The 26520-nt window shown below is 42.5% G+C and overlaps 1 protein-coding gene and 1 long non-coding RNA gene across 4 annotated transcripts in view; one reads left to right on the forward strand and one right to left on the reverse strand.

Moving 5' to 3' along the window:
- col14a1b (collagen, type XIV, alpha 1b) overlaps positions 1-26520 on the reverse strand; it is a 255917-nt gene that overhangs the window by 3478 nt on the left and 225919 nt on the right. For all 3 annotated transcript variants that reach the window (XM_060915314.1, XM_060915311.1, XM_060915312.1), the window contains 5 exons: positions 21320-21355; positions 21046-21112; positions 17099-17290; positions 16060-16137; positions 2459-2611 (listed from right to left, as the gene is read on the reverse strand). In XM_060915314.1, the coding sequence (XP_060771297.1) occupies positions 2459-2611; positions 16060-16137; positions 17099-17290; positions 21046-21112; positions 21320-21355 (526 nt within the window). The remainder of the gene's footprint in view (positions 1-2458; positions 2612-16059; positions 16138-17098; positions 17291-21045; positions 21113-21319; positions 21356-26520) is intronic.
- LOC132882083 (uncharacterized) lies at positions 336-11472 on the forward strand. Its single transcript, XR_009654101.1, has 3 exons — positions 336-1129; positions 2479-2605; positions 2740-11472. It is a non-coding gene; the product is annotated as an uncharacterized LOC132882083 (long non-coding RNA).

Consider the following 26520-nt stretch of genomic DNA (forward strand, 5'->3'; position numbering starts at 1 on the left):
ATGTGTAAACCGCACAGCTTTGTTTATACGTTTTGTTTTTAGCTGTTTATAAAGGTATAATTATTGTGCAAGAGAAGTTTCCTGTTCTTTTCAGTGCGTGGATTTTTCTCATTTTTTTCTGAGTTTTGTTTCTTGTAAATTTGTGTTGTTGTTTGCTTGTTTTTTCTTGCAAATTTATGACTTTAGAATCCCAGAGACATCTAAGATTCTTCTCATAAATTCACAACTTTAATCTCAGAAATTCTGAGGTGTTTTTCTCAGTATATTATCTCCTCAGGTCCTAATTAATTAAATCAATCAATCAATCAATCAATCAATCAATCAATCAATCAATTACCTACAACGGCCCTAATACATGTATTCAGCACTCATGCTATACACTCTCTCTCTCTCACACACACACACACACACACACACACACACACACACACACACACACACACACACACAGAGTAATGTCAATACTATACAACTAACAATATTATATCTATCATACCCATGTGACTGATAACCATCAGTTCAGAAGGTTTCTTTTTATCATAATATTTTTGACAGCACAAATAGTAAACCTTGGGAGATTTCAGGCTGCACTGATGAACACTGAACTCCAAACACCGACGGCTTAAACTGAAACTGTATACACAACATGGCTGATGATTGCTTCACTGCAATGCTGAACATTTAATTAGAAGTGTACACAAGACACACGAGTGTAACAGTGCTACAACACACCTCAGGACTGCTCACAGTATCGAAAACACACTCTTCTCAACAGCTATACGTATGACTAACTTATTACCGACTCAAACACACATAATACCACAATATGGCTGTACTTCCTGTGTGATCAGATTTATGTGTTTACATAAAGTAATCTGTGACAGTTTAACTGCTCGGCACCTGTCCCCTTTCCTCTTTCTTTCTATTAAGCTGAATGAGCCGTCCTGTCCCTGTTCCTCTCTGTGTATCAGTTTAAACCAAATCCAGCACACAAGCAATCTCTGGATTTCTACATCTAGTAGAATTGCTTCAGCATTGCATCATGAGTCGCCCTGAAGCCACTCATAGCATGCAGAATTCATGACGATGATCCAACTAAGAGCAAGGAAATGACTCAAAACATCCCAGTGTGAGTTTGATATGTTGACATGATGATGTACAACATAGGTGATTAAGGGTAGTGAGGTAGAATATTATATATATATATATATATATATATATATATATATATATATATATATATATATATATATGCACACACAGTGGATATAAAAAGTGTACACACCCCGTTAAAATGATCGGTTTTTCTGATGTAAAAAAAATGAGACCATGATAAATAATTTCAAAACTTTCCTACCTTTAATGTGACCTATAACCTGTACAATTCAGTTGAAAGACAAACCAATCTGTTCGGGGGGAAAAACAAAAAAAAATGTACAATAAGCTGGTTGCATAAGTGTGCACACCCTTAAACTAATACTTTGTTGAAGCACCTTTTGATTTAATTACAGCATTCAGTCTTTTTGGGTCGGAGTCTATCAAACTGCCACATCTAGACTTGGCAATATTTGCCCACTCTTCCTTGCAAAGCGCTCCAAATCTGTCAGATTGCGAGGGCGTCTCTTGTGCACAGCCCTCTTCAGGTCACCCCATGGATTTTCAATTGGATTTAGGTCTGGGCTCTGGCTGGGCCATTCCAAAACTTTTTCTTCTGGTGAAGCCATTCTTTTGTTGATTTCGATGTGTGCTTGGGGTCACTGTCATGCTGAAAGATGAAATTCCTCTTTATCTTCAGCTTTCTAGCAGACACCTGAAGGTTTTGGGCCAAAATTGACTGGTATTTAGAACTGCTTATAATTCCCTCCACCTTGACTAAAGCCCCTGTTCCAGCTGAAGAAAAACAACTCCAAAACATGATGCTGCCACCACCTTGCTTCACCGTGGGTGAAGGTGCCTCAACAAAGTATTAGTTTAAGGGTGTGCACACTTATGCAATGAGCTTATTGGACATTTTTTATTTTTGATGTTTTTCCCCCGAACAGATTTGTTTGTTTTTCAATTGAATTGTACAGGTTATAGGTCACATTAAAGGTGGGAAAAGTTTTGAAATTATTTTTCGTGGTCTCATTTTTTTTTACATCAGAAAAACTGATCATTTTAATGGGGTGTGTACACTTTTTATATCCACTGTATATGATTACAATAATAATAATAATAATAATAATAATGTTTGTTCGAGAAAGCGAATCTAGCAGATAAAGTTTCATATTTTCCGTTTTAAAATTGTGTCAATTTTAATAAAACATAACAAGCCATTTCAACTTCAACAGAACACATGGGTTAACTCTGAAGACTTCAACCACCCTTAATGATGCGTGTTTGTTTGTGTGTGTGTGTGTGTGAGTGAGAGAGAGAGACAGACAGACAGACAGACAGACAGACAAAGAGAGTAATTCACCTGCCACGTTGTATCCACAGGAGTTTGGATCACAGTATCCTGGGGGCCCGGCTGGTCCTACTGGTCCGGGAATGCCCGGTCTGCCGGGAGCACCAGGGTTGCCAGGACGACCAGATGGGCCAGGGCTGCCTCTTCTTCCCTCACCAGGTGGTCCTGAGAGTACACACACACACACAATTGTGTACTGACTGGGTGCTAATGTGTATCTGATGACTACACAGAAATGTGTGCGGAAATTATTGATATATTTTGTTTTACATTTTCTATCTTTCTTTCCTCAGGCAAATGTAAAAACCTGTGATGGGATCCCACACATCAAACAAATGGCAGTTTCAGAATATTTTTACAACAATGTAGACAAGATCGGGAGCTCAGAGATATAAATATTACAAGACTCTAAAAACATTTTAATACCTGAATTAAAAGTGTTCGGTCTGCTGAGTCATGTGGAACAAAAGCCTTCACCCGATCATGGGGAGTTTGAATTCTAAGGATGCCACAGCTGTCCGTCTCCAGAGCATAATTATCTGTGCTTTCTGAATGGGAGTGATGGCGTGACTTGTTTGCCTGTCAATCACAGTGACACTAAAAAATACTGGGCTTTCACATTTTGAGCTTTTCTCTGAGTGTGTTCAGCTGTGATGGGTTCATGTATCTTGGGTGCAATCTAGATATTTATGCATATTCTGTATTTTGTATATTCTACAGTGTACAGTGTCTTGCAAAAGTATTCATCCCCCTTTGTGTTGGTTCTGTTTTGTCGCATTACAAACTGGAATGTAGAACCAGAGCAAGTGGGTGGAGCACAGAAGCATGGCAAGCCAGAACTGAGTTCTCAGAAACTTTTTATTTTCTGTTTTATAGGTGGCTTTTCAGCTCATTCACTCCCACACACACATGCATTCGGGTTGGGAGATAGCTCCCTTTCTCTGCGTGGTCACTGGGGAAGACACACAAACACAGGTTAACTCACATCAGGTGCAGTGATTCTGCCACTTACCTTCCCTGACTCCAGTCTCCATTCACAGACCAACGCTTGACCCCGCCCCTGCTGCCACATACCCCCATTGCCCGACTCAGGCCGGGGAGCAGTCCGGCCTGCAGCCACCCCCCCCCCCCCCCCCCCTTGACGGGAGAGGAAATCCGCCACGACCATCTGTGCCCCCAGCCTGTGGACCACCTTGAACTTAAATGGCTGGAGTGCCAGATACCAACGGGTGATCCGTGTGTTTGCATCCTTCATGCAGTGGAGCCACTGGAGGGGCGCGTGGTCCGAACAGAGGGTGAAAGGGCGTCCCAGTAGGTAGTAGCAGAGGGCGAGAACTGCCCACTTGGTGGCGAGGCACTCCTTTTCTATGGTGCTGTACCGGCCCTCACGCACCGACAGCTTCCAGCTGATGTACAGCACTGGATGATCCTCCCCCTCCACCTCCTGGGACAGAACAGCCCCCAGCCCTCTGTCCGATGCGTCCGTCTGCAAAACAAAGGGGAGAGAAAAGTCAAGGGAGTGTAACAGTGGTCCCCCACACTGTGCAGCCTATACCTCAGAGAAAGCCCACTGGCATTGCTCCATCCACTGGACCAGATCTGGTGCCCCCTTTTTAGTGAGATCAGTCAGCAGGCTGGTGACGTCTGAATAATTAGGTATAAACCTATGATAGTAGCCAGCCAGCCCCAGGAACTGTCTCACCCCCTTTTTGGTCTTGGGCCTCAGGCAGGCCGCAATTGCTGTTGTCTTATTAATTAGGGGACGCACCTGTCCATTGCCCAAGTGGAAGCCCAGATACCGTACTTCCACCCACCCAATCGCACACTTCTTCGGGTTGGCTGTGAGACCCGTTCGCCTCAGTGACCTAAGGATGGCCCTTAGATGTTTTAGGTGTCGCGGCCAGTCATTACTATAAATAATGATGTCATTCAAGTATGCATCTGCGTAGGTGGCATGGGGGTGGAGGACCCTATCCATAAGCCGCTGGAACATAGCGGGCGCCCCAAACAGCCCAAAAGGAAGTGTGACGAACTGGTGTAAGCCAAACAGTGTAGAAAAGGCCGTTTTCTCTCGGGATAACAGAGTCAAGGGGATCTGCCAATATCCTTTTGTCAAATCCAGTGTCGAATAAAAACAAGCCATGCCTAGTCGATCAAGCAACTCATCAATACGAGGCATTGGGTATGCATCAAATTTAGACACTGCGTTGACTTTTCTATAGTCCACACAGAACTGGACCGACCCGTCGGCCTTAGGAACCAAGACCACCGGGCTGCTCCAGTCACTGTGGGACTCCTCCACGATGTCCATTTCGAGCATGGCCTTGAGTTCTTCCCGAACCACCTTTTTTTTGTGTTCGGGCAGTCTGTAAGGGTGGCTGTGCACTACCACCCCCGGGGGCATCTCAATGTGGTGTTCTATGAGGTGGGTCCGGCCGGGCAGGGGCGAGAATATGTCAGAAAATTCTGTCTGCAACTGGGTGACCTCCGTGAGTTGGGTCTCCACAGGGGACCGGAGCAGTGGGTGATGTCAATTGTACTTTTTGAACCTCCGGCCCCAGCTCCACCTTCTCTGGAACCACCGACACCAATGCCACGGGGACCTCCTCGTTCCAAAGTTTTAACAGATTGAGGTGGTAAATCTGTAACGCCCCGCCCCTGTCCGTTCGCCGCACCTCATAGTCGACGTCCCTGACTCGCCGTGTGACCTCAAAGGGTCCCTGCCACCTGGCGATCAATTTGGAGCTCGACGTGCACAACAACACGGGTAGTTTATCTCCCGGTGTGAATTCCCTAAGGCGCGTGCCCCTGTCGTACAGACGGACTTGACGTTCTTGGGCCTGCTGCAAATTCTCCTGGGTTAGGTGTGTGAGGGTGTGGAGTTTGGTGTGCAGGTCGATAACGTATTGAATTTCATTTTTGCTTCTTGAATGTCCCCCCTCCCAATTTTCATGCAGCACATCTAAAATGCCACTCGGCTTACGCCCGTATAATAATTCAAACGTGGAGAACCCCGTGGAGGCTTGTGGGACCTCTCGCACTGCGAATAACAGGGGCTCGAGCCATTTATCCCAGCTACGTGTGTCCTCGCTTACAAATTTTTGAATAATGTTCTTGAGGGTGCGGTTGAACTGTTCGACTAAGCCATCCTTTTGTGGGTGATAAACGCTGGTGCAGATAGGCTTAATTCCCAGTAACCCATACAGTTCACGCAGTGTGCGTGACATAAACGTAGTGCCTTGATCAGTCAGAATCTCTTTGGGAGAGTCTGACACTCTTAGGAGAGTCATAAATGACAACACATGTTCTCTTTGAGCAAGCTCTCTCTCGGATCTCAACCAAAATGTCAGACTCTGTAGATGATTTACTGGAAATTTTTAATTTAAATATGACCCAAATTATGGATGATATTGCTCCATTCAAAATCAAAAGAGTCAATGATAAGCAGAAAGCACCATGGAAGCAATACCCAGCTGTTAAACTGTTAAAGAGAGAATGTAGAAAGACTGAAAGAAAATGGCGCAAAACTAAACTTCACATCCATTATCAAATCCATAAAGAGATGCTTTGTAAATATAATTATGAAATTCGTAAAGCAAGACAGTCTTTCTTCTCCAACATCATCAACAGGAATATGAACAATGCCCGTGTGCTATTTTCAACAGTAGAGAAGCTAACAAATCCCCCACCACAATTAGCACCTGAACTTCTCTCAGTTAATAAATGCAATGAGTTTGCATCCTTCTTTAAAGGTAAAATTGATAAAATATGACATAATATTGCTCATAATATATCTCAGTTGCAAATAATTGAAAAACTGCAATCACCAGTGACACAGACAGATAACTTCAACACAATGTCAGAATTTTGTTTAATTGATTATGAGACTCTTGAAAAAACTGTACAAAATCTCAGTTCCTCAACATCTGAATTGGACATTCTGCCCACCAACTTTTTTAAGTCTGTTCTACATCTTATAATTACAGATGTGCTTCAAATCATAAATACATCCCTAGAGACTGGCATTGTTCCTGTGTCCTTGAAAAAAGCCGTTGTAAAACCCCTACTTAAAAAGAATAATCTGGATGCTTCAGTATTAAATAACTACAGGCCAATATCAAATCTACCATTCATCGGGAAAATCCTTGAAAAAATTGTCTTCAATCAATTAACTGCCTTCTTGATATCAAACAGCTGTTTTGATAACTTTCAATGAGGATTTCGTGCCAATCATAGCACTGAAACAGCGCTGATTAAAGTAATAAATGACATACGTCTTAATACTGATGCAGGCAAAACATCGGTCCTGGTATTACTGGACCTCAGTGCAGCTTTTGATACTGCTGATCACAACATAGTGCTATATCGACTTGAACAGTGGGTTGGGTTGACTGGTAAAGTTATCAATTGGTTAAAATCATACTTAAAAGATAGAAGCTTCTTTGTTACCATGGGAAATTGTACCTCAACGTCAATGTCCTTGACCTGTGGTGTCCCCCAGGGGTCGATTCTTGGACCATTACTATTCAACCTTTATATGCTCCCACTTGGGCAAATTATCAAGAACAATTCAATTTTATATCACTGCTATGCAGATGACACCCAAATTTATCTTGCTCTATCACCTAATGATTATGCCCCCCTTGAATGTCTCTACCAATGTATCGATCAAATCAACAACTGGATGTCACAAAATTTTCTTCAGCTGAACACAGATAAAACAAGTAATTCTATTTGGAAAAAAAGATGAAAGACTCAGGATTACCACTATTCTTGACACAAAGGGGATTAAAACAAAAGAAATGGTTAAAAATCTTGGTGTTTTCATTGACAGCGAGCTAAACTTTGACAGTCACATGAAAGCAATCACTAAAACGGCATTTTATCACCTTAAAAACATTTCCAAACTAAGAGGACTTATGTCAAAAAATGATCTGGGAAAACTTATACATGCCTTCATCTCTAGTAGGGTTGATTACTGCAATGGCCTTTTCACAGGCCTGCCAAAAAAAACCCTCAAACGACTTCAGCTGGTTCAAAATGCAGCAGCTACGGTTCTCACACAAACAAAAAGAACAGAGCACATTACTCCAATTCTAAGGTCCCTTCACTGGCTTCCAGTAAGCTACAGAATTGACTTTAAAGCATTGCTGCTGGTGTACAAATCTCTATAGGGCCCAATTACCTCTCTGATATGTTGCAGCAGCCTAACCCAATCAGATCTACCAGATCGCAGCAGAAAAATTTACTGTTAAAACCTGTTGTTAAAACAAAGTGTGGTGAAGCAGCTTTTAGCTACTATGCAGTACAGCTATGGAACCAACTGCCAGAGGACATCAAAAATGCTCCTGCTGTTGGCAGCTTCAAATCTAGGTTAAAGACCAAGCTGTTTTCAGATGCTTTCTGCTAAATTATTAATATTGCCATCTCTACATGTTTTAAACTCTTTACTTTTACAGTCTCTCCATGTTTTAAATTTTACTTAACTTTTATTCTATTTTATTCAGCTTTTTTTTTTAATTGAACTTTTATCTCATTTTATTATTTTATTTCTACTATTGTTTAATTCTTATTAATTTTCTTCCCCATTTATTTTATGTAATTTTATTTTCTATTGTTTACTGTTTTGCTTTTACTTCTGTAAAGCACATTGAACTGCCACTGTGTATGAAATGTGCTATATAAATAAACTTGCCTTGCCTTTGGGGATTCCGACTCAGGAGATGACGTGGAAGAGTGCTTCCGCAATACTGCGTGCTGAGATATTGCAAAGAGGCACTGCTTCTGGATATCGCGTTGCATAGTCCACCAGAACTAAAATAAAGCGATATCCTCATGTTGACTGATCTAATGGCCCGACGAGATCCATCCCAAATCTTTCGAACGGGGTCTCGATTAATGGCAGAGGGCGCAAAGGCGCTTTTGGAATGGCCGCTGGATTTACTAACTGCCATTCGCGGCACGCCGTACACCACCTACGGACATTGATGCGAATCCCTGGCCAATAGAACCGGGCCATTATTCGGGCTAGTGTCTTATCCTTCCCTCAGTGTCTGGCCATGGGATTAAAGTGAGCCGCCTGGAATATAAATTCCTGGCCGCTCTTTGGGATCAAAAGCTGTGTTATCAGTTCCTTTGTCTGAGTGTCCTGCGTCACTTGGTATAACCTATCCTTAATCATGGAGAAACAGGGGAAGGACAGGGTGGCATTTGGCTGGAGCGTTTGACCATCGATTACTCTCACTTGGTCAAACGCATGCCACAGAGTCTCGTCTCGCGACTGCTCTAACGGGAAATCCATGAGGGATTCCCTGAGAGAGGGAGGAGGAGCCTGCTGCTCCTCACTCTGACGTGGTGATGACGTAGACGGCTCTGTGACAGCTGCTCCCACCAATGCCACACCAGGACCTTCCCCCGCGAAATTATGGCAGGCCCCACTCTTCACTAAATGTGACATTAATTCCTGGTGTCTCTCTCCCTTCTCTAATGGATATTTATAACTCCTGCCTCACCCGCAAAGCCATCAGGATTGCAGGTGACCCCACCCACCCATCTCACAGCCTCTTCAGTCTGCTGCCGTCGGGGAGGAGACTGCGGAGTCTCCGGGCCAAAACCAGCAGGCTCAAGAACAGTTTCTTTCACCAGGCGGTCAGGAGGCTCAACTCCCTACCTGTTCTGCCACTCCTCCCCCCTCTGGCTCCTGCCACAGATTCTGCTTGCACACCCCCCTTCAGCATCTGACATGTCACCCTCACACTCCCCCCCCCCCCCCAACACACACACACACACACACACACACACACACACACACACTCTCTCTCTCAACGTTCATTAACGCACTGAACTCAGGGACTGCACATTTCACTTTACCTCGCTCATTTGCACTATTCCACACTACCTCACCTTAACAGCCATTAGTTTATTGTTTATACTGCTTATTTAATGTTTACCTGCTATACCTCAAGTGCCCTTGACTGTTTATTTGCACCAATTTACGTGTGTGTGTGTGTGCGTGAGTGTTTTAGTCTATGTCTAGTTCTTATCTAGAATCTTTATACTGTTTATATTGTTTGTTTATGAGTGTTTAGTCTATGTCTAGTTCTTATCTAGAGTGTTTATACTGTTTATATCATTTGTTTGAGTGTTTAGTCTATGTCTAGTTCTTATCTAAAGTGTTTATTCTGTTTATATTGTTTGTTTTTTCAATTATTCTATTTTTATTTATTGCATTGCCTGCTTGCACCGTGGATCAGAGAGGACTGAAATTTCATCTGTGCAGTATGTTGAGCATGTATAGCATATTTGACAATAAAGTTGACTTGACTTGAAATCCCGGCCAATCAGTCCCCAAAATTATCGAGTGCGTAAGGCGAGGATTAACCGCCGCCTTTACTCTAAATTTATCCCCTCGAAATAGAATGTGGACCGACACTAAAGGGTAGTTGTAAACATCCCCGTGCACACACAACACCTTCACCAATTGTGCTCTCCCCAATGCCTCATCTTGCACCAGGCTTTGGTGGATTGAGGTCTGATTACAGTCGGAGTCCACCAAAGCCTGATACGTATCCCCTTGGATACTCACCAGTATGCGATATGCTCCGGCCCGATTGAGGGCGGTCCCTGGCGCATCGGGGATCCGGACCACCGTGACAACCTCCATTGCCGAGCACTGATGCTGGAGGTGCCCCGGCTCCCCACAGCGCCAGCATACCGGCCCAGGCTCTCCCTCTGCACCGGGGTTTCAGAGCTCACTCACCTGAGGGGGGGGAAGACACAGACATGGAAGTAGGAAATGGTAGGGCACCGCGGGTGCGGTGGGCCGGTTGGGGTGGAGCCAGCCCCAGCCTCCGCGGTGGGGGAATGGGGTGAGGACGAGAAACAGAAGGGGAGAGAGAGAGAGAAGAGAGAAGAGGAGATACGCTGTCCTGCTGTCGGAACAGCCGCCATATGGTCCTCCGCCAGCTCGATGGCCTGATCCAGCGACGCTGGGCGATGGCACTGGACCCACTCTGCTGTTCCTTCCGGAAGTCGGGCGGTGAATTGTTCCAGCGCCACCAGGTCGATGATTCCCTCGGCATCATGGTTGTTGGCCCTCAGCCACTGCCAGCAGGCGTCCCGGAGCTGCTGGCCAAATGCGAACAACCGGCCAACATCCTCCAGGCGCAGCGTGCAGAAGTGCTGCCATTGCTGCTCCGAGGTGCACCTTACACATTGGAGGACTGCCCTGTGGAGGTCGGCATAGACCAGCCGGCTGTCGGCGGGGAGCTGTAGCGCAGCCAGCTGCGCCTCGCCCGTTAGCAGGGGGAGGAGGCGTGCCGTGCACTGTTCCACCGGCCAACCCTATGCCTAAGCTGCCTGCTCAAAAAGAGCGAGGAAGGCTTCAGGGTCATAGTGCGGACCTATCTTCGTTAGGGTGAGGTGGGGAGGGTCCGCGGCGGTGGTGATGGTGGACCCCGCCAACACGAGCAGGTGCCGGAACGCCTGGCGATCTTCCTACTGTGCCAGCACCAGGGCTTCGAACCGTTGTTCTTGCTCCTTCCAGAGGGCAACCAGTGCCTGGTGCTGGCTCTGTTGGACCGAGGCGAGGGCATGGACCAGGTCCTTGAAGGGGGAGGACTCCATGGGGCTGTCTCCTTCTGCGCCCCGTCCCGGGTTTCGGCACCACTGTAGAACCAGAGCAAGTGGGTGGAGCACAGAAGCACGGCAGGCCAGAACTGAGTTCTCAGAAACTTTTTATTTTCTGTTTTATAGGTGGCTTTTCAGCTCATTCACTCTCACACACACATGCATTCGGGTCAGGAGAGAGCTCCCTTTCTCTGCTCTCTCTCTCCTTTTATAGGGCGCGGTCACTGGGGAAGACACACAAACACAGGTTAACTCACATCAGGTGCAGTGATTCTGCCACTTACCTTCCCTGACTCCACCTTCCATTCACAGACCGACGCTTGACCATGCCCCCGCTGCCACATGGAATTAAAATGGATTTTTGGAGAGTTAGCGCTATTTGATTTACACAACATGTCTACCACTTTAAAGGTGAAAATTTTTGTTTTATTGCAACACAAACAATAAGATGAAAAAACAGAAATCTGGAGTGTGCATAAGTATTCACCCCCTTTCGTATGAAACCCCTAAATAAGAGCTGGTCCAAACAATTCACTTCATAATTCACATAATTAGTTGATTAAGAGCCACCTGTGTGCAATCAAAGTGTCACATGATCCGTCACATGATGTCTGTGTAAATCAACCTGTTCTGGAAGGACCCTGACTCTGCAACACTACTAAGCAAGCAACATGAGAACCAAGGAGCCTCCAAACAGGTCAGAGACAAAGTTGTGGAGAAGTTTAGATCAGGGCTGGGTTATAAAAAATATCCCAAACTTTGAATATCCCAGGGAGCTCCATTAAATTCATTATAGCAAAATGGAAAGAATATGGCACCACTACAAACCTGACAAGAGAAGGCGCCGCCCACCAAAACTCACAGACCGGGCAAGGAGGGCATTAATCAGAGGTGCAACAGAGTCACCAGTGACAACACCGAAGGAGCTGAAAAGATCCACAGCAGAGATGGGAGTATCTGTCCATAAGACCACTTTAAGCTGTACACTCCATAGAGCGGGGCTTTATGGAAGAGTGGCCAGAAAAAAGTAATTGCTTAAGAAAACACATGGCAGACTCCCCAAACACAAGGAAGAAGATTCTCTGGTCAAATGAGACTAAAAATTATCTTTTTGGCCATCATAGGAAACACCATGTGTGACACAAACCCAACACCCTGAGAACACCATTCCTACAGTGAAGCATGGTGGTGGCAGTATCATGCTGTGGGGATGGTTTTCGTCTGCAGGGACAGGAAAGCTGGTCAGGACTAAAGGAAATATGGATGGCACTAAATACAGGGCAACTCTGGAGGAAAACCTGTTTGAGTCAGCCAGAGGTTTGAGACTGAGACGAAGGTTCATATTCCAGCAGGACAATGACCCTAAACATACTGCTAAAGCTGCACTGGAGTGGTTTAAAGGTAAACATTTAAATGCCTTGGAATGGCCTAATCAAAGCCCAGACCTCAATCCAATTGAGAATCTGTGGCATAACTGGAAGATTGCTGTACACCAATGCAACCCATCTAACTTGAAGGAGTTGGAGCAGTTTTGCCTTGAGGAATGGGCAAAAATCCCAGTGGCTAGATGTGCTAAGCTAATAGAGGCATACCCCAAGAGACTTGCAGCTGTAATTGCAGCAAACAGTGGCTCTACAAAGTATTGACATTGGGAAGGTGAATACTGTGCACACTCCAGATTTCTGTTTTTTAATCTTAATTATTGTTTGTGTCACAAACAAAAAAGCAAAAAAAAAAAATTTCACCTTTAAAGTGGTAGGCATGTTGTGTAAATCAAATGGTGCTAACTCCCCAAAATAAATCCATTTTAATTCCAGCTTGTAATGCGACAAAACAGGACAAACACCAAGGGGGATGAATACTTTTGAAAGGCACTGTATGTGTATATATTCTGTATATTCTGCAGAGCACACCATCATGTTCTTATTTTTTATTCTTTTTTAAATTATTAGTTATTACATTAATTAATTTGTGCTTGCAGCGCTGGTGCAAATTCTTATTCTCCCTCAGGAGCTTTTTGCTTTCTTCTTCTGCCTATTATTATTATTATTATTATTATGTGTTTTAAGATGCTATTTCTCCCTCAGTTTTCAACCAATCATCACCAAATTTCACATCAAGAATACCTCTGGGCTGAATTACGTTGCTATGACTTTTGGTGCTGATCTGGATCACTGATCCGGAATAATCCACGAAAAACTGATTTTTTTTCAATCACTTATAACTCTGTCAATTTTGATGATTTTTTCAATCATTTTTTTTTTAAATTTTGTTCAGGGCAGCAGGTCGCAACTTCTCCTCAGTAAGTGTCATTCTCTATCTCTTACCACTTCCAGATCTATAGGGTACAGTGACTAGATGTCCCAGCTTGTAACAGCTAGTGCAAATCACTGTGACTTTAGTCACAGTCTCTATCTAGATCTATTTTACTCCCTCACCTCTTTTACCACTCCCCACCAACTGTCCTTATGGCCAATGGAGCATTACAATAAACATTTCACTGCATGCTGGACTCTGTATGATTGTGTATGTGACAAATAAAATTTGAATTTGTCTCAGAGCTTTCACATCCTCTCTGGTTGGTAGCTGTAGTGTAGGTGGGAGTGGGCAAATTGCCAAAATGGGAGAAATGTGGACAAAACAAAGAAGTCTTCTGGCAAATGTGTGTAAGCATTAAAAAAAATATCTGTTGTTTCAGTGCAACAGAATTCAGTGTATGTAGAATTGTTGAAATTCATGATATTAAAAAGTTCTAATGACTGCCAAATTTTTTAAATTGTTACCTAATTAAACTCCATAATAGCTGAATTGTTTTATTTTTCTTTTAAATTGCTCTCATGCATACTGAGTGGGACTATTCAAGCATGCATGGCTTGTTATAGCCTAAGCATGTAGCCTATATATAGTCATAATAATAAGTATTATTCTAGCCACATTCACTGGAGATGAGCAATTGTGTGCTCTGATTGGCTATTCTACTACTAGGATATCAGCTCATATACCATGTGTAGAGAAAAACAAACAAAAATGGCGGCACACATCAAGTCAGATATATCACATTGTTATCAAGTATTTAAAGGACCCATGGCATGGTGGTTTGTTGATGCTTTAAACGGGCTCGTGGAGGTTTCCGGATGTTATATCCGCTGCCTTTCTCGAAATGAACCCTCGGCACGTAGATATAGCCTCCTGGGAGAAAGCCCCATTTCAGCCCTTTTCCCAGTGCGTCGTTTTGCTAATGAGAAGCATGGAGGCGGGGAAGGGTAGAGGGTGGGGGCGGGCCATGGGGGGAGGGGGAGGGGCTTGACCAAGCTGCGGGCATGAGTGAGAGTGTTCGGAGTGGTAGTTTACAAACGTATAATACCCTAGGCCTGAACACGCACTCCATAACCAAAGAGGATAGAAGCAGCAACTACAGCAACATATCGCCTATCCAACAGAAGACATGCATTGTGGAGCAATAGTCAAACATAAGCTCATAAGTTACAGTCAATTTCCAGACTAAACTCAGTTTAACAGAGCATGCTGCATGCTTTTTGGTTTTGTAGCGCAGTGTACCTGGCTAACTGCAGGAAGCGGTTAGCTGCACAGCTAATGTAGCCATTGCAAGGCTAACGCACCGATTTTAAAACACGGCAAAACGACTTAACAGTTATACACTTACTTGTTCGGTGTTTGTGGCTGATGCAGCAGGGATGCTTGGTACGGACCCAGGCTTCAGTGACAGTTGATGTGCAAAACCTGCCCTGTACTGTCCCAAGTTGTGGAAACATTCATCAGGAAAATGCTTCCGACAAACATACACCGTCTTAGGTAGACTCGACGGCGTATTATTGGAGTAAATAAAATTAAGCCACTGCGTCTTCAGGGGCTCTCCCGACGGCAGTAAAAACAGATTCCTTTCTGTGTTGTCACATCCATGTACAGTGCAATTTCCATGTTTCGCTCGCTTAGGTGGTGCCATGTTGTTGTGTCCTCTATGGTCTCCTCACTACAAAATTGAAGTGACGCATCTATGGTGGCAACTTTTGAGCTGGGCGGGCAATCCATACAGTGGGTGGGAATCCAGAGGGGGGGGGCATGGGGATCATCTCCCTTGCTGACGTAGTAAAGGGAAGAGCCTATCAACGCGCCATTTTGACACGCCATTCTCAAATATTGACAAAGGGTGGGCATAGTTTGGTTTACACATTATGACATTTCTAGCCACTGGGGTGACTTAAGAAGGTCAGAGGAACTCATTTTAACGTTAAAAAACCTCAGAAAGTGAAAATTTCATGCCATGGGACCTTTAAAAGAAACAGAAATAGCTAAAAGAATATTGTCATCTCCCCCCCAATATCTCCTGTTCCACACTCCAGCCCAGTCAGTGGCGGTAATGCACCTTTAAGTTGGTTTACCAACCGCCGAAAAATCCTGAAGAAGAAGAAAATAATGGCAGAGTGTGTTACTGAACCAACCGAGGATGAAATAAAAACTCTACTTGAAACCCCCCCCCCCCAAAAAAAAAATAAAAAAGTAAAAAAATTTTTTTTCAAGAATTATTATTATTGCATTTTTCACAAATTGCTCCTGTCATTTCACCGGTTTGTTTACATTCTAAGCAGAAATGATTTTGTTGGACATGTTTTTTATTTATCGAATTTACAAAAGATAAAAATAGAAATGCTCCGTTTCTCAAAATCCAGTAAACGTGGATAGAATAAAACAGCTATTCGACTCAATCTTGTTGTGCATGGCTTATACGGTAGCTATCAGCTCATGTACGACTTGATTTCGTGAAATAAGTGTTAAATAAACATTCAAGGCAATTTTTAAAACTGTTTAAAGTGGAGTAGGCATGAAATGTAATGTTTCATTTTGTACAGCGGCGTCCAGCTCACGTTTTCATCATGATCCTGAAGAGATTCCTCTTTCTCACCGTTACTTCATATGTCACAAGAGACCATAGGCTGTTTGTTTGTGTTTATGGTGTGTGTGTTTACCTGGAGGTCCTACAGGCCCTCTGGGACCCTGGACCCCAACACCTGGGCCTCCCTTCTCTCCTTTCTCACCTGGAAGACCTGATCTCACACACACACACACACACACACACACACACACACACACACACACACACACAAAATTACCCTTCGCACCAGCCCTCACTCATATTCAGCAATAGCGCCCTCAAGGAACGCAGGACACATTTCTTTTCTGGATGTCTTCTTTCCAATTTGATTGCACACCAACTTAAAAAAAAAAAAAAAGGCTTAAAAGGAAATTCCATTTAAAAATAATTTGGAGAAATAAAAGGGTCGGAAATGTCAATTTCCTGGCTTTATAATCTGATCAAATATGTCCTTCAGCCAATGTGAACAAGGTGCTCCTTAGAAAGAAAAAAAGGGATAAACTGAGAATGAATATTTTAAAAGAGTTTCAAGTTTTATGTCTATTTATATGTATAATACAGAAAAATGAATGCATCAGTATAACATGAATGTCAGTTCATCAGTTTAACTTGTATAACACGAATGTCCCCATTCTTCAGCATGAGATGTTTCAAATTCCAGCTGTACTTTAGATTCCAGAAATTTCATTCACGCTCCAAATCCGACGTCCATTTTCTTGCTGGGTCTTTCTAACTTTTGAGAAAGCAAAGTTGATTTGATTTTTTTTTTTAAAGAAAGGACTGTAAAGGTGACAAAACAACCTTCAATTCAATGTCGTGCATAAATAGATTTGTGGTGTCACACAATGAAAAAAAAATCGACAAGTGTTTGAAGAAAGCACCACAAAATATTTATTAAAAGGTGTATTAACTGAGGATTAAAAGGATCTGTGTTTTCTCTCCTCGCACACCAAATCCAGCCTTCGGCATTCAGCTTCTCTAATAATTTAATTCTCTCATCTCATCTACAATGCAAACACTGCATAAAATCCCTCATCTCATCTACAAATCTTACACGTCCTTACTTCTGATCCCTCAGGATTATCACTAATCTGTACTCGGCATCCTGTATGTTAGTCTCTAATCTCGCCCACCTCTGTCTCCAGGCTGGCCGTTCTCTCCATTAGATCCTGGAAATCCGGGACGTCCAGGAGGACCCTGCTCTCCTTGCTGTCCTGGAGGACCAGGCCGACCAGGCTCACCTGGAGGCCCGGGAGCAGGGCGGAGTGAGACTGTGTGCTGCCTTGGGATATGATTCAGGATGGCGTTATAACGAGCCATGTGAGCTAAGAAACAGAAAAAAAAAAGTGTTGAGAAGTGCTTATTCAATGTACTTCAATACTGCGCATGATATTATCATTTAGTATAAATATAGAAAATCGTGCATGCTCTGACTGGTTGAGAAATTTGGACTATTTCTCGATAATCACCTCCAGCGACGCGCCAAAATGGCGGCTGATCACTTTGTCACCGTACGTGAGGAAGAATTACAAATGATGAAAGAAAATGCTGTTCCTAAAAGCACTAAAGATGCTATGAAATTTGGTCTAAAACTATTCAAAGGTAATTGATTTATTTGAGCAATTTCAAAACAAAGTATTTTATGTGACTCGGCAAAGAGAAGTAACATAAGTTTGCGCCACACCTTGATTACATTCGCATGCTGCATTTGAAGATTGAAATACTTTTTTTATAGAATCTAAATTAAAAAAATCACCTGTGTATTTATACTAAAACAATTATCCACCTCTGTAGTGGTTAGTGCTGTCGCCTCACAGCAAGAAGGTCCTGGGTTCTAGCCCCGTGGCCGGCGAGGGCCTTTCTGTGTGGAGTTTGCATGTTCTCCCCGTGTCCACGTGGGTTTCCTCCGGGTACTCCGGTTTCCCCCACAGTCCAAAGACATGCAGGTTAGGTTAACTGGTGGCTCTAAATTGACCGTAGGTGTGAATGTGAGTGTGAATGGTTGTCTGTGTCTATGTGTCAGCCCTGTGATGACCTGGCGACTTGTCCAGGGTGTACCCCGCCTTTCGCCCGTAGTCAGCTGGGATAGGCTCCAGCTTGCCTGCGACCCTGTAGAAGGATAAAGCGGCTAGAGATAATGAGATGAGAATTATCCACCTCAGGCTCAGTGAATATCGGTGATTATTACACATACAGGACATTTTTTCGATGGAAAAAAAAAAAAACGTGTTCTATTCCCTTCTAGTGGGTTTCATTAATTTGGTTTGAAAGCATGCAATATTGTTAGCATATCGCTTATCCCACATGTATTACATCACTACTTAATGGAGAATGAGAGTTGAATATGGTTTACGATATTGCACGGGGCGGCACGGTGGTGTAGTGGTTAGCGCTGTCGCCTCACAGCAAGAAGGTCCGGGTTCGAGCCACGTGGCCGGCGAGGGCCTTTCTGTGTGGAGTTTGCATGTTCTCCCCGTGTCCGCGTGGGTTTCCTCCGGGTGCTCCGGTTTCCCCCACAGTCCAAAGACATGCAGGTTAGGTTAACTGGTGACTCTAAATTGAGCGTAGGTGTGAATGTGAGTGTGAATGGTTGTCTGTGTCTATGTGTCAGCCCTGTGATGACCTGGAGACTTGTCCAGGGTGTACCCTGCCTCTCGCCCGTAGTCAGCTGGGATAGGCTCCAGCTTGCCTGCAACCCTGTAGAAGGATAAAGCGGCTAGAGATAATGAGATGAGATGAATGAGGACTATATAGAGAGCTCATTGGTAAAATGAAAACACTTTCGGACACTAGTCCGTCAATATTGACATCATTGCTGTCGCATAATTAAAACGTGCCGTACCTGCAGCTTTCAGGGTTTTTTTTAAAAAATCAAGGCTGAATACTTTCTTTGCCGCTGCCTTTTACTAAATCAAATTTGAGGCTTTTAAATTGATTTCTTTGAGCATGACCACAAAAAAAGATGCGTGCGCCCTCTTTCGAATGCTGATGTAATCAAGCCGGAAGTTTTGTTTGTTCTGATAGCAATCAGGAAAGATTGGAAAAAAGTAGGCAGTAATCGTCATTTAAACTCGTTTTTGTGCAATATTTCATTTGGAAAACAGTTTTCAAAATGGCGGCACTGACACCTGGCTGACACTTCACGTTTCAAAGTCTCGCACAAGTCTCGTGAAGATCGTGCGGATAAGCGACGCCTGCCGTGGACCAAACGAACTCAATTCAACACGGCTAAAAACCGAATAGGCCGATAAGTATAATATTTAATTGCAATTAGTTGCCAATACGAGTCACGATATAAGGTTACTAAAACCGAAAACGTAACTGAATAACACGTTAATTAAGAAATAAAGCAAGTTTAAAAATTACTTCAGTTCTCCTTTAAGAAGGTAAGAAACTCATTCACTAATTAACTTTTGACGAGGCGCCTGTTAATTGGAAAGCATTCCAGGTGACTACCTCATGAACCTGGTTAAGATAATGCCAGTAGTGTACAAAGCGTCATCAAGGTAAATGCTGGCTACTTTGAAGAATCTAAAATATGAGACATATTGTTTTGTTTTTTTTTACACTTTTTGTTTTCCACATAATTTCATCTATGTTCCAGATGTTATTTTATAGTTTTGATGTCTTCAAGATGGTACTAAAATGTAGAGAATAGTCCAAATACAGAAACACCTACGGTAGAGGTCTGCGCGGGTCGGATTTTTCAGTCCCGCTCCCGCCCGCATTGTGCAGTCCCACTCCCGCCCTCAAAGAATTATGATTTTCAGTCGCGCTCCCGCTCGCGCCCACAAAAAAATTATGATTTTCAGTCCCGCTCCCGTCCGCGCCTGCCATATTTTGTCCCGCTCCCGCCCGCAAATCCCGCATGATGCAGACGTTCGCGTTATTTCTCAGGAAAGTTCTTGTCTTGACACAGCGTGATGGTGCCCCGCCCCCTACTTTGAGTGGATTTGAGCATAAATATCTACAGCTCACGTTCACGTTTGTTATTATTTACCTTGTTTCTGAATTCAGCATGTAGTGTCTCTAATAATAATAATAATAATTAGTGCTGTCAAGCGATTAAAATATTTAATCGCGAATCGCATATTTTTATCACATGAGAAACCATTGTAATTTTCTGATCAGCATAAAAAAGTGAATGGGCTTGCTTTGTACCAATGGTGATTTTTTTTTTTTTTTTATTGCAAAGCAGAGCTAGTAAGAGAAGTGAATTGATTTACTGCTTGAGTTAGTCTACAACTCTAATCAGAGAGACAGGTTACACAGTGACGGTAGGCTTGACTCAATGCTATCCCAGAAATCCTTCCTGTAATATGCAAATTTGGCCGTCTCTGATTGGACAGCCAAATTTGCATATTACAGGAAGGATTTCTGGGATAGCATTGAGTCAAGCCTACTGTCACTGTGTAACCTGTCTCTCTGATTAGAGTTGTAGACTAATGCAAGCAGTAAATCACTTCACTCATGGTTCTCTTGCTAGCTGGGTGTGAACTGCGAGTCATTAGGGTGATCAAAGGATTTCCCGTTAGGGTGATCAATGGCAAATTTAAGATGCCATTCCTCACTCAATCTGGCAATCTGACTCTCTCTGCAAATTTAGGCATCTTAAAATGTTTTTATTAATGCCAAATAAAATATCCAGCACAAATTATATATGATAGACATAAATTAATAATTTATAAATTTTATTTCAAACACGTTTTTAGTTAGCGGGACTGCAGCTTATCACCACTCCCGCCCGTGCTGCATATGTGCACTCCCGCTCCCACCCGCGCGCGCATATGTGCACTTCCGGTCCCACCCGCGCCCGCAATAAGCTTTCAAAATTTGTCCCGCGCCGCATTGCTTTGTGGCGGGTCCCGCGAGTCCTGCGGGACTCCCGCGGGAGTGCAGGGCTCTAACCTACGGTATGAATGAGTAGAGTAGGGGTGTACAAACTTTTGACTGGCACTGTATATCCTTTGTAAATTTTATTTACAAAAGGTCAGATTTTAATTGATATTTAAACATGTAGTATTGATGTAATGTGAACGGGGTGAAGGGGGTGAGAGAGCATGTCATGGTGTGAACTCACTTTGTATGAGCTGCTCACACACTTGTCTGGCGATGTCTTGGACTGATGAAGTGGACTGTGCGTCACCCTGTACAACACACACACATTTTAACATGCACCTACAGACACACTAATACAGCTATGATAAGTTACATACACCACATCACTACTCAGTGTCTACTTGATACCTCTTCAACCTGTAATAAAGCTACTGGAAGGCACACAGCATACAGAAGAAAAAAAATACAAAGCAAGATTTCATTAAGTTTATGAGAGTAAAGATGAGATCACTTACTCGTTCTCCCTTTTCTCCTTTCATACCTGGAAGGCCCTAAGACAGACAAAGAGAGGTTCGTATTTTTGTCATCCCTCTACAGTAATAAACACATGCACAGTTCTGCACAGTGTATTCCCACCTCACTTCTAGGACCTAAAACGGACAATGTAACTCCAACACTGCTGCCTTTGGCACTTTCTAAATGCTCTGCCACAAGTTTAGGGGCATTATCACATTCCAGATGAGATCAGGTGGTGTACATGAGATGTTTGAGATGTTTTCTCTAGCAGCACTAAAGATCACTTAATCATGGTTCGATGTCAGAATATGTACTGAGCTCTATATACAATCTAGAGAGCTCATAGGCTCGTCAGAGTGAAGCTGTTTTGGCCACCATTTTACCACTCACATCGCGTATATTTGGCTTATGTGTTAAACCGTCGTATCCAATCAAATTTGCCCCAAGAAAAGTATCGCCTGACTTCCCCCCACCTTTCATTACCTCCTCTTATTTTCTCACCTTTACTCCATTCCTTAGAAATCTTTATAGTGCTCCGCTTCACTGTTATTGTTTTTTTTTCCCTTTTCCAGTTCAGTCTTTGATCATTTTTTTGAACAGCTATTTTGCTACTGTAATTACTTCAACGGAGATTATTTCAGTTTTTGTGGCTACTGCCTCATATCGAGGCTGTAGCGACTATGTCATTGTGTTGTAAGAATGAGTAACAATCGCGCACTGTATGTGCATACACATACAGGTGTTCCTATTAAAATGGCCAGTGAATATACGGTATACAACACGGTTCACCATTCGAAATAAATGGACTAGACTAAAGAAATCACTTTCAGACATGGTTTTGTTTATTACCGAAGGAAAGTGCGTTCATATTTTAAAATATTAGCACTGTCGCCTCACAGCAAGAAGGTTCTGGATTCGAGTCCAGCCGCTGACGGTGGTCTTTCTGTGTGGAGTTTGCATGTTCTCTCTATCTATCTATCTATCTATCTATCTATCTATCTATCTATCTATCTATTCATTAATTATACCAGCACAAAGGCTGTACAATACTTTCTTTCTGTTGAGGACAGTTGTTGAAACAGGATTATTTTCTCATGTTATTTGCCATTTTTATTTCATTTTCACAGTCGTGTCTTAACAGTATTTATTGGTCACATAATTCACTGTCAGAATATTCATGCAGCTTGCGACCAATATGATCAGTAAATACTGTTAAGACATGACTGTGAGAATAAAGTGAAAATGGCAAATAACATAAGAAAACAATCCTGTTTCAACAACTGTCCTAAATAAAAAGGAAGTATTGTACAGCCTTTGTGTTAGTATAATTAATGAATAGATAGATAGATAGATAGATAGATAGATAGATAGATAGATAGATAGATAGATAGATAGATAGATAGATAGATAGATAGATAGATAGATATCTCTTTTCTCTTGCATTTTCTCTCTCTAAAGTCTTTATCTTGTTTTCATCTTCTCTCTCACTCTCTGTAGAGAAAGGGTAATACAGGGATGGAGAGACATATGGAGAAAGGAAAGCAAAAATGGAGACAGAAAGAGAGACAGAGAAAGACAGAGGGAGAGAAAGAGGATAATATAGATAGAGAGAAAATAGTAAGGATCGGAGAAAAAGTGAAAGAGAAATGAATGAGAAAGGAAATAGAAGTAGAGAAATAAGAAAGGGGCTAGCTAGCTAGCTAGCTAGCTAGATAGATAGATCTCTTTTCTTTCTTTTCTCTTGCACTCTCTAAGTCTATCTTGTTTTCATCTTCTCTATTTACTCTCTCTAAGTAGAGAAAGGGTAATACAGAGATGGACAGACATAGAGAAAGGAAAGCAAAAAGGGAGACAGAAAAAGAAACAGAGAAAGACAGAGGGAGAGAAAGAGGATAATATAGAGAGAAAATAGTAAGGATCTGAGAAAAAGTGAAAGAAAAATAAATGAGAAAGAAATGAGAGGAGTAGAGAGAGACATAAGGAAAGGAAGAAAGGGAAATAAGGATAGATAGATAGATAGATAGATAGATAGATAGATAGATAGATAGATAGATAGATAGATAGATAGATAGATAGATAGATAGATAGATAGATAGAAACTGTATGAAAGAGAAAGATACACTGTATAAGAGAAAAACTGAAATAATCTCTGTTGAAATAATTATAGTCGTAAAACAGCCGTTCAAAAAAAATGATCCGAGACTGGACTGTAAAGAAAAGAAAGAAAAAAAAAACAATAACAGTGAAGGGGAGCGCTATAAAGATATGTAAGGAATGGGGGTAAAGTTGAGAAAATAAGATGAGGGAATGAAAGGGGGGGGAGAGGCAGGAGATACTTTTCTTGGGGCAAATTTGATCGGATACGACAGTTTAACACACAAGCCAAATACATGCGATATGAGTGGTAAGATGGAGGCCAAAATGGCTTCACTCGTCTCTACAGTGGGGAACAGGCTCTGAGCTCTCCAGATTTTATACAGAGCTCAGTGAGAATATGGTGATTTATGGATTTTTTCTTTTTTTTTGTGCATCGAATCAATTCCTAAAGTCCAGGTTCATAACGATCCGAGGGTTTGGAAATTAAGTCAGTCTGGAGTATCAAACACAATAAACAAACAAATAATAAATAAATAAAATATGGAGCTGATGGTGGGGGTAATATTCAGAGAAAAACACTGAACTTCCAAGATTAAACTCACAAATTTACAAGAAAAAACAGATATTCTTTGAGACAACAACCACATGCCTCCTGGCTGCAGTGCATTCGGGGAAGTGTAGTTGAAAATCTCTTTTCCAGGCAGAAAGACTGAATTTCCTATAAGTCTCCGCTCAGAACATTTCAAAGTAACAGGGATTTGGCCAATGAGAAGAATCCATGCACAGAAAGTAACAGGAAACTGCTCTTGCACAATAATTACACACAATGATTCGATAATAATTATTTCTCTCTCTTTCTCTCTCTCTAGATCAGATGGCTCGTAAACGAGTTGCTGTGGTCTTTTTGAAAGCACACCACTCTCTGCGATCTTCTGCCATCCTTGATGCCTCTGCCAAGCTTTTTTGTGTCCACCTAGTGATGTCTTGTTGCCATGTTTGTGGGGATCTACCTCTTCGTCTCTTTCCAGGTGCCTTTTATTTTTAGGGCATACCTAACAACCTGTGTTTTCTCCCCCCCCCCCATCTGTCCCTCTGAGTTACATGTTGGTCCTGGGATTGAGATGCTGGCCTCTTCTGCCCCTCGGACCTGCTTGATCCATCCTGGTGCCCTGTGTCTGGTCGGAGTTTTATCGCGTCGCTCCTGTGGAGGACGGCCCCATGAGGACAGTTGAGGGTTACACCTGGAGGACACTCTGGACTCTTACAGTAATGCTTTTATGGCTGAGGACTACAGTTGACTTGCTAACTTTAGGACTGCAGTTGTCATGAACAGTTTTGCACTCAAGTTTCCATCAATGAAGAGTTATAACATCAACGAAACTGTCTTCATGTTAAAACTGTTAATGTTATAGTCATGCTGTCTGTTGTTGCCCAAATGAGGATGGGTTCCCTTTTGAGTCTGGTTCCTCTCGAGGTTTCTTCCTCATGTCGTCTGAGGGAGTTTTTCCTTGTCACCATCGCCACAGGCTCGCTCATTGGGGATAGATTAGGGACAAAATTAGCTCATGTTTTAAGTCGTTCAAATTCTGTAAAGCTGCTTTGCGACAATGTTTATTGTTAAAAGCGCTATACAAATAAACTTGATTTGACTTGACTTTTCCTTGGATGATGACTTTCTCTAGTCCTTCATGTCGGATGGCATGGCCAAAAAAACCATCTTTCTTTTCGCAATTTATTCTCAGAGCATCATCTTGGTATTCAATGTTTCTAGAACCCAAACATTGGTTTGATGCTCTCTCCATGAGGTTCTAAGCAAGCGCCTGTACCGTATGCCCACATCTCAAATGCATCTACTGTACCTTCTTCTCAATTTGCTTGGTCATTGCCCATGACTCGCATCCATAGGTGGCAATAGCAAATGCGGTTGCTCTGGTAATTTTGAGCTTTAAGTTGTTTCTGATTGCTTGGCTCTTCCAGATGGTACATATGCTTTGAATTTTATTCTTCCCAATGGCGAACCTTCTAATTACTTCCTGCTTACACTTTACCTCAGTGTTAATAGTTGAGCCCAGGTAAACAAATTCTTCTATCTCTTCTAATGCAACTCCTTCTAAGTTGATGTTGGTTCTGCCATCTCTGTTTGGATTGATTGCCATTATCTTAATCTTTCTGGTGTTTAAGAGCAGGCCTTTCTCTTCACTAACTTTTTTAATTTTCTTTATAAGCTCCATAAGATCTTCTTTGGAGGTGCAGATTAGTGTGGTATCATCTACAAAACGCAAATTATTTATTCTTCTTCCTCGGATCATGATGCCTGCCTCTGTGCTCTCTAGTGCTTTCCTCATGATGTCTTCAGCGTAGATGTTGTACAGCACAGGTGATACAATGCAACCTTGCCCAACACCTCTTCCGATGGTAAACCACTCGCTTTCTCCACATGTCGTCGTCACCATTGCTTCTTGATTGTTGTTTAATACTTGTAGCAGGTGGATTATGTGGTGAGGGAATCCCATTAGGATCAAATCACTCCAAAGACGGTTGTGGTTCACACAGTCGAATGCTTTCACATAATCTATGAAACACATGTATAGTGATATGTTGTTTTCTTTACATTTTTCCATGATGATTCTGATGTTGACAATTATTTATAACCTGCTAAAAAGGACATGGATAAACAAGGCTGTGTGGTTTATACATTCATCTCCTGTCGCATCTAGGAAGTGCAACAACATCACACTTCCTGACTTCCTGGCCGCAGTGCATTCTGGGAAATGGAGCTGAAAATCTCTTCGTGCTTTATTCTTTTATATTGTGTGATTGAGGAGGAAAGACTCTTATAATATTTCTTATAACTCTCAGCTCAGCCGTGGATTCTGTGGTGTGATGACGTTGAGTGATCTAGTTCCTTGACCAAAAAAAAAAGTTAAAAAATCTGAATGTTGTTTCTCGCAAATCTGTGACTTTTTACTGTTGGAATTTCCGAGGTTTTTTTTCCCTTTCAAATTTATAACTTTATAATCTTAGACAAAATCTGAGATTTTTCTTTACTCGGAATATTACCCCCTTCCTCTGGTCTATGTTTCTGGTTTGTTTTTTGTTTTTT

This window comes from Neoarius graeffei, chromosome 2, assembly GCF_027579695.1.
Source record: "Neoarius graeffei isolate fNeoGra1 chromosome 2, fNeoGra1.pri, whole genome shotgun sequence".
In the NCBI taxonomy this organism is placed as follows: Eukaryota; Metazoa; Chordata; class Actinopteri; order Siluriformes; family Ariidae; genus Neoarius; species Neoarius graeffei.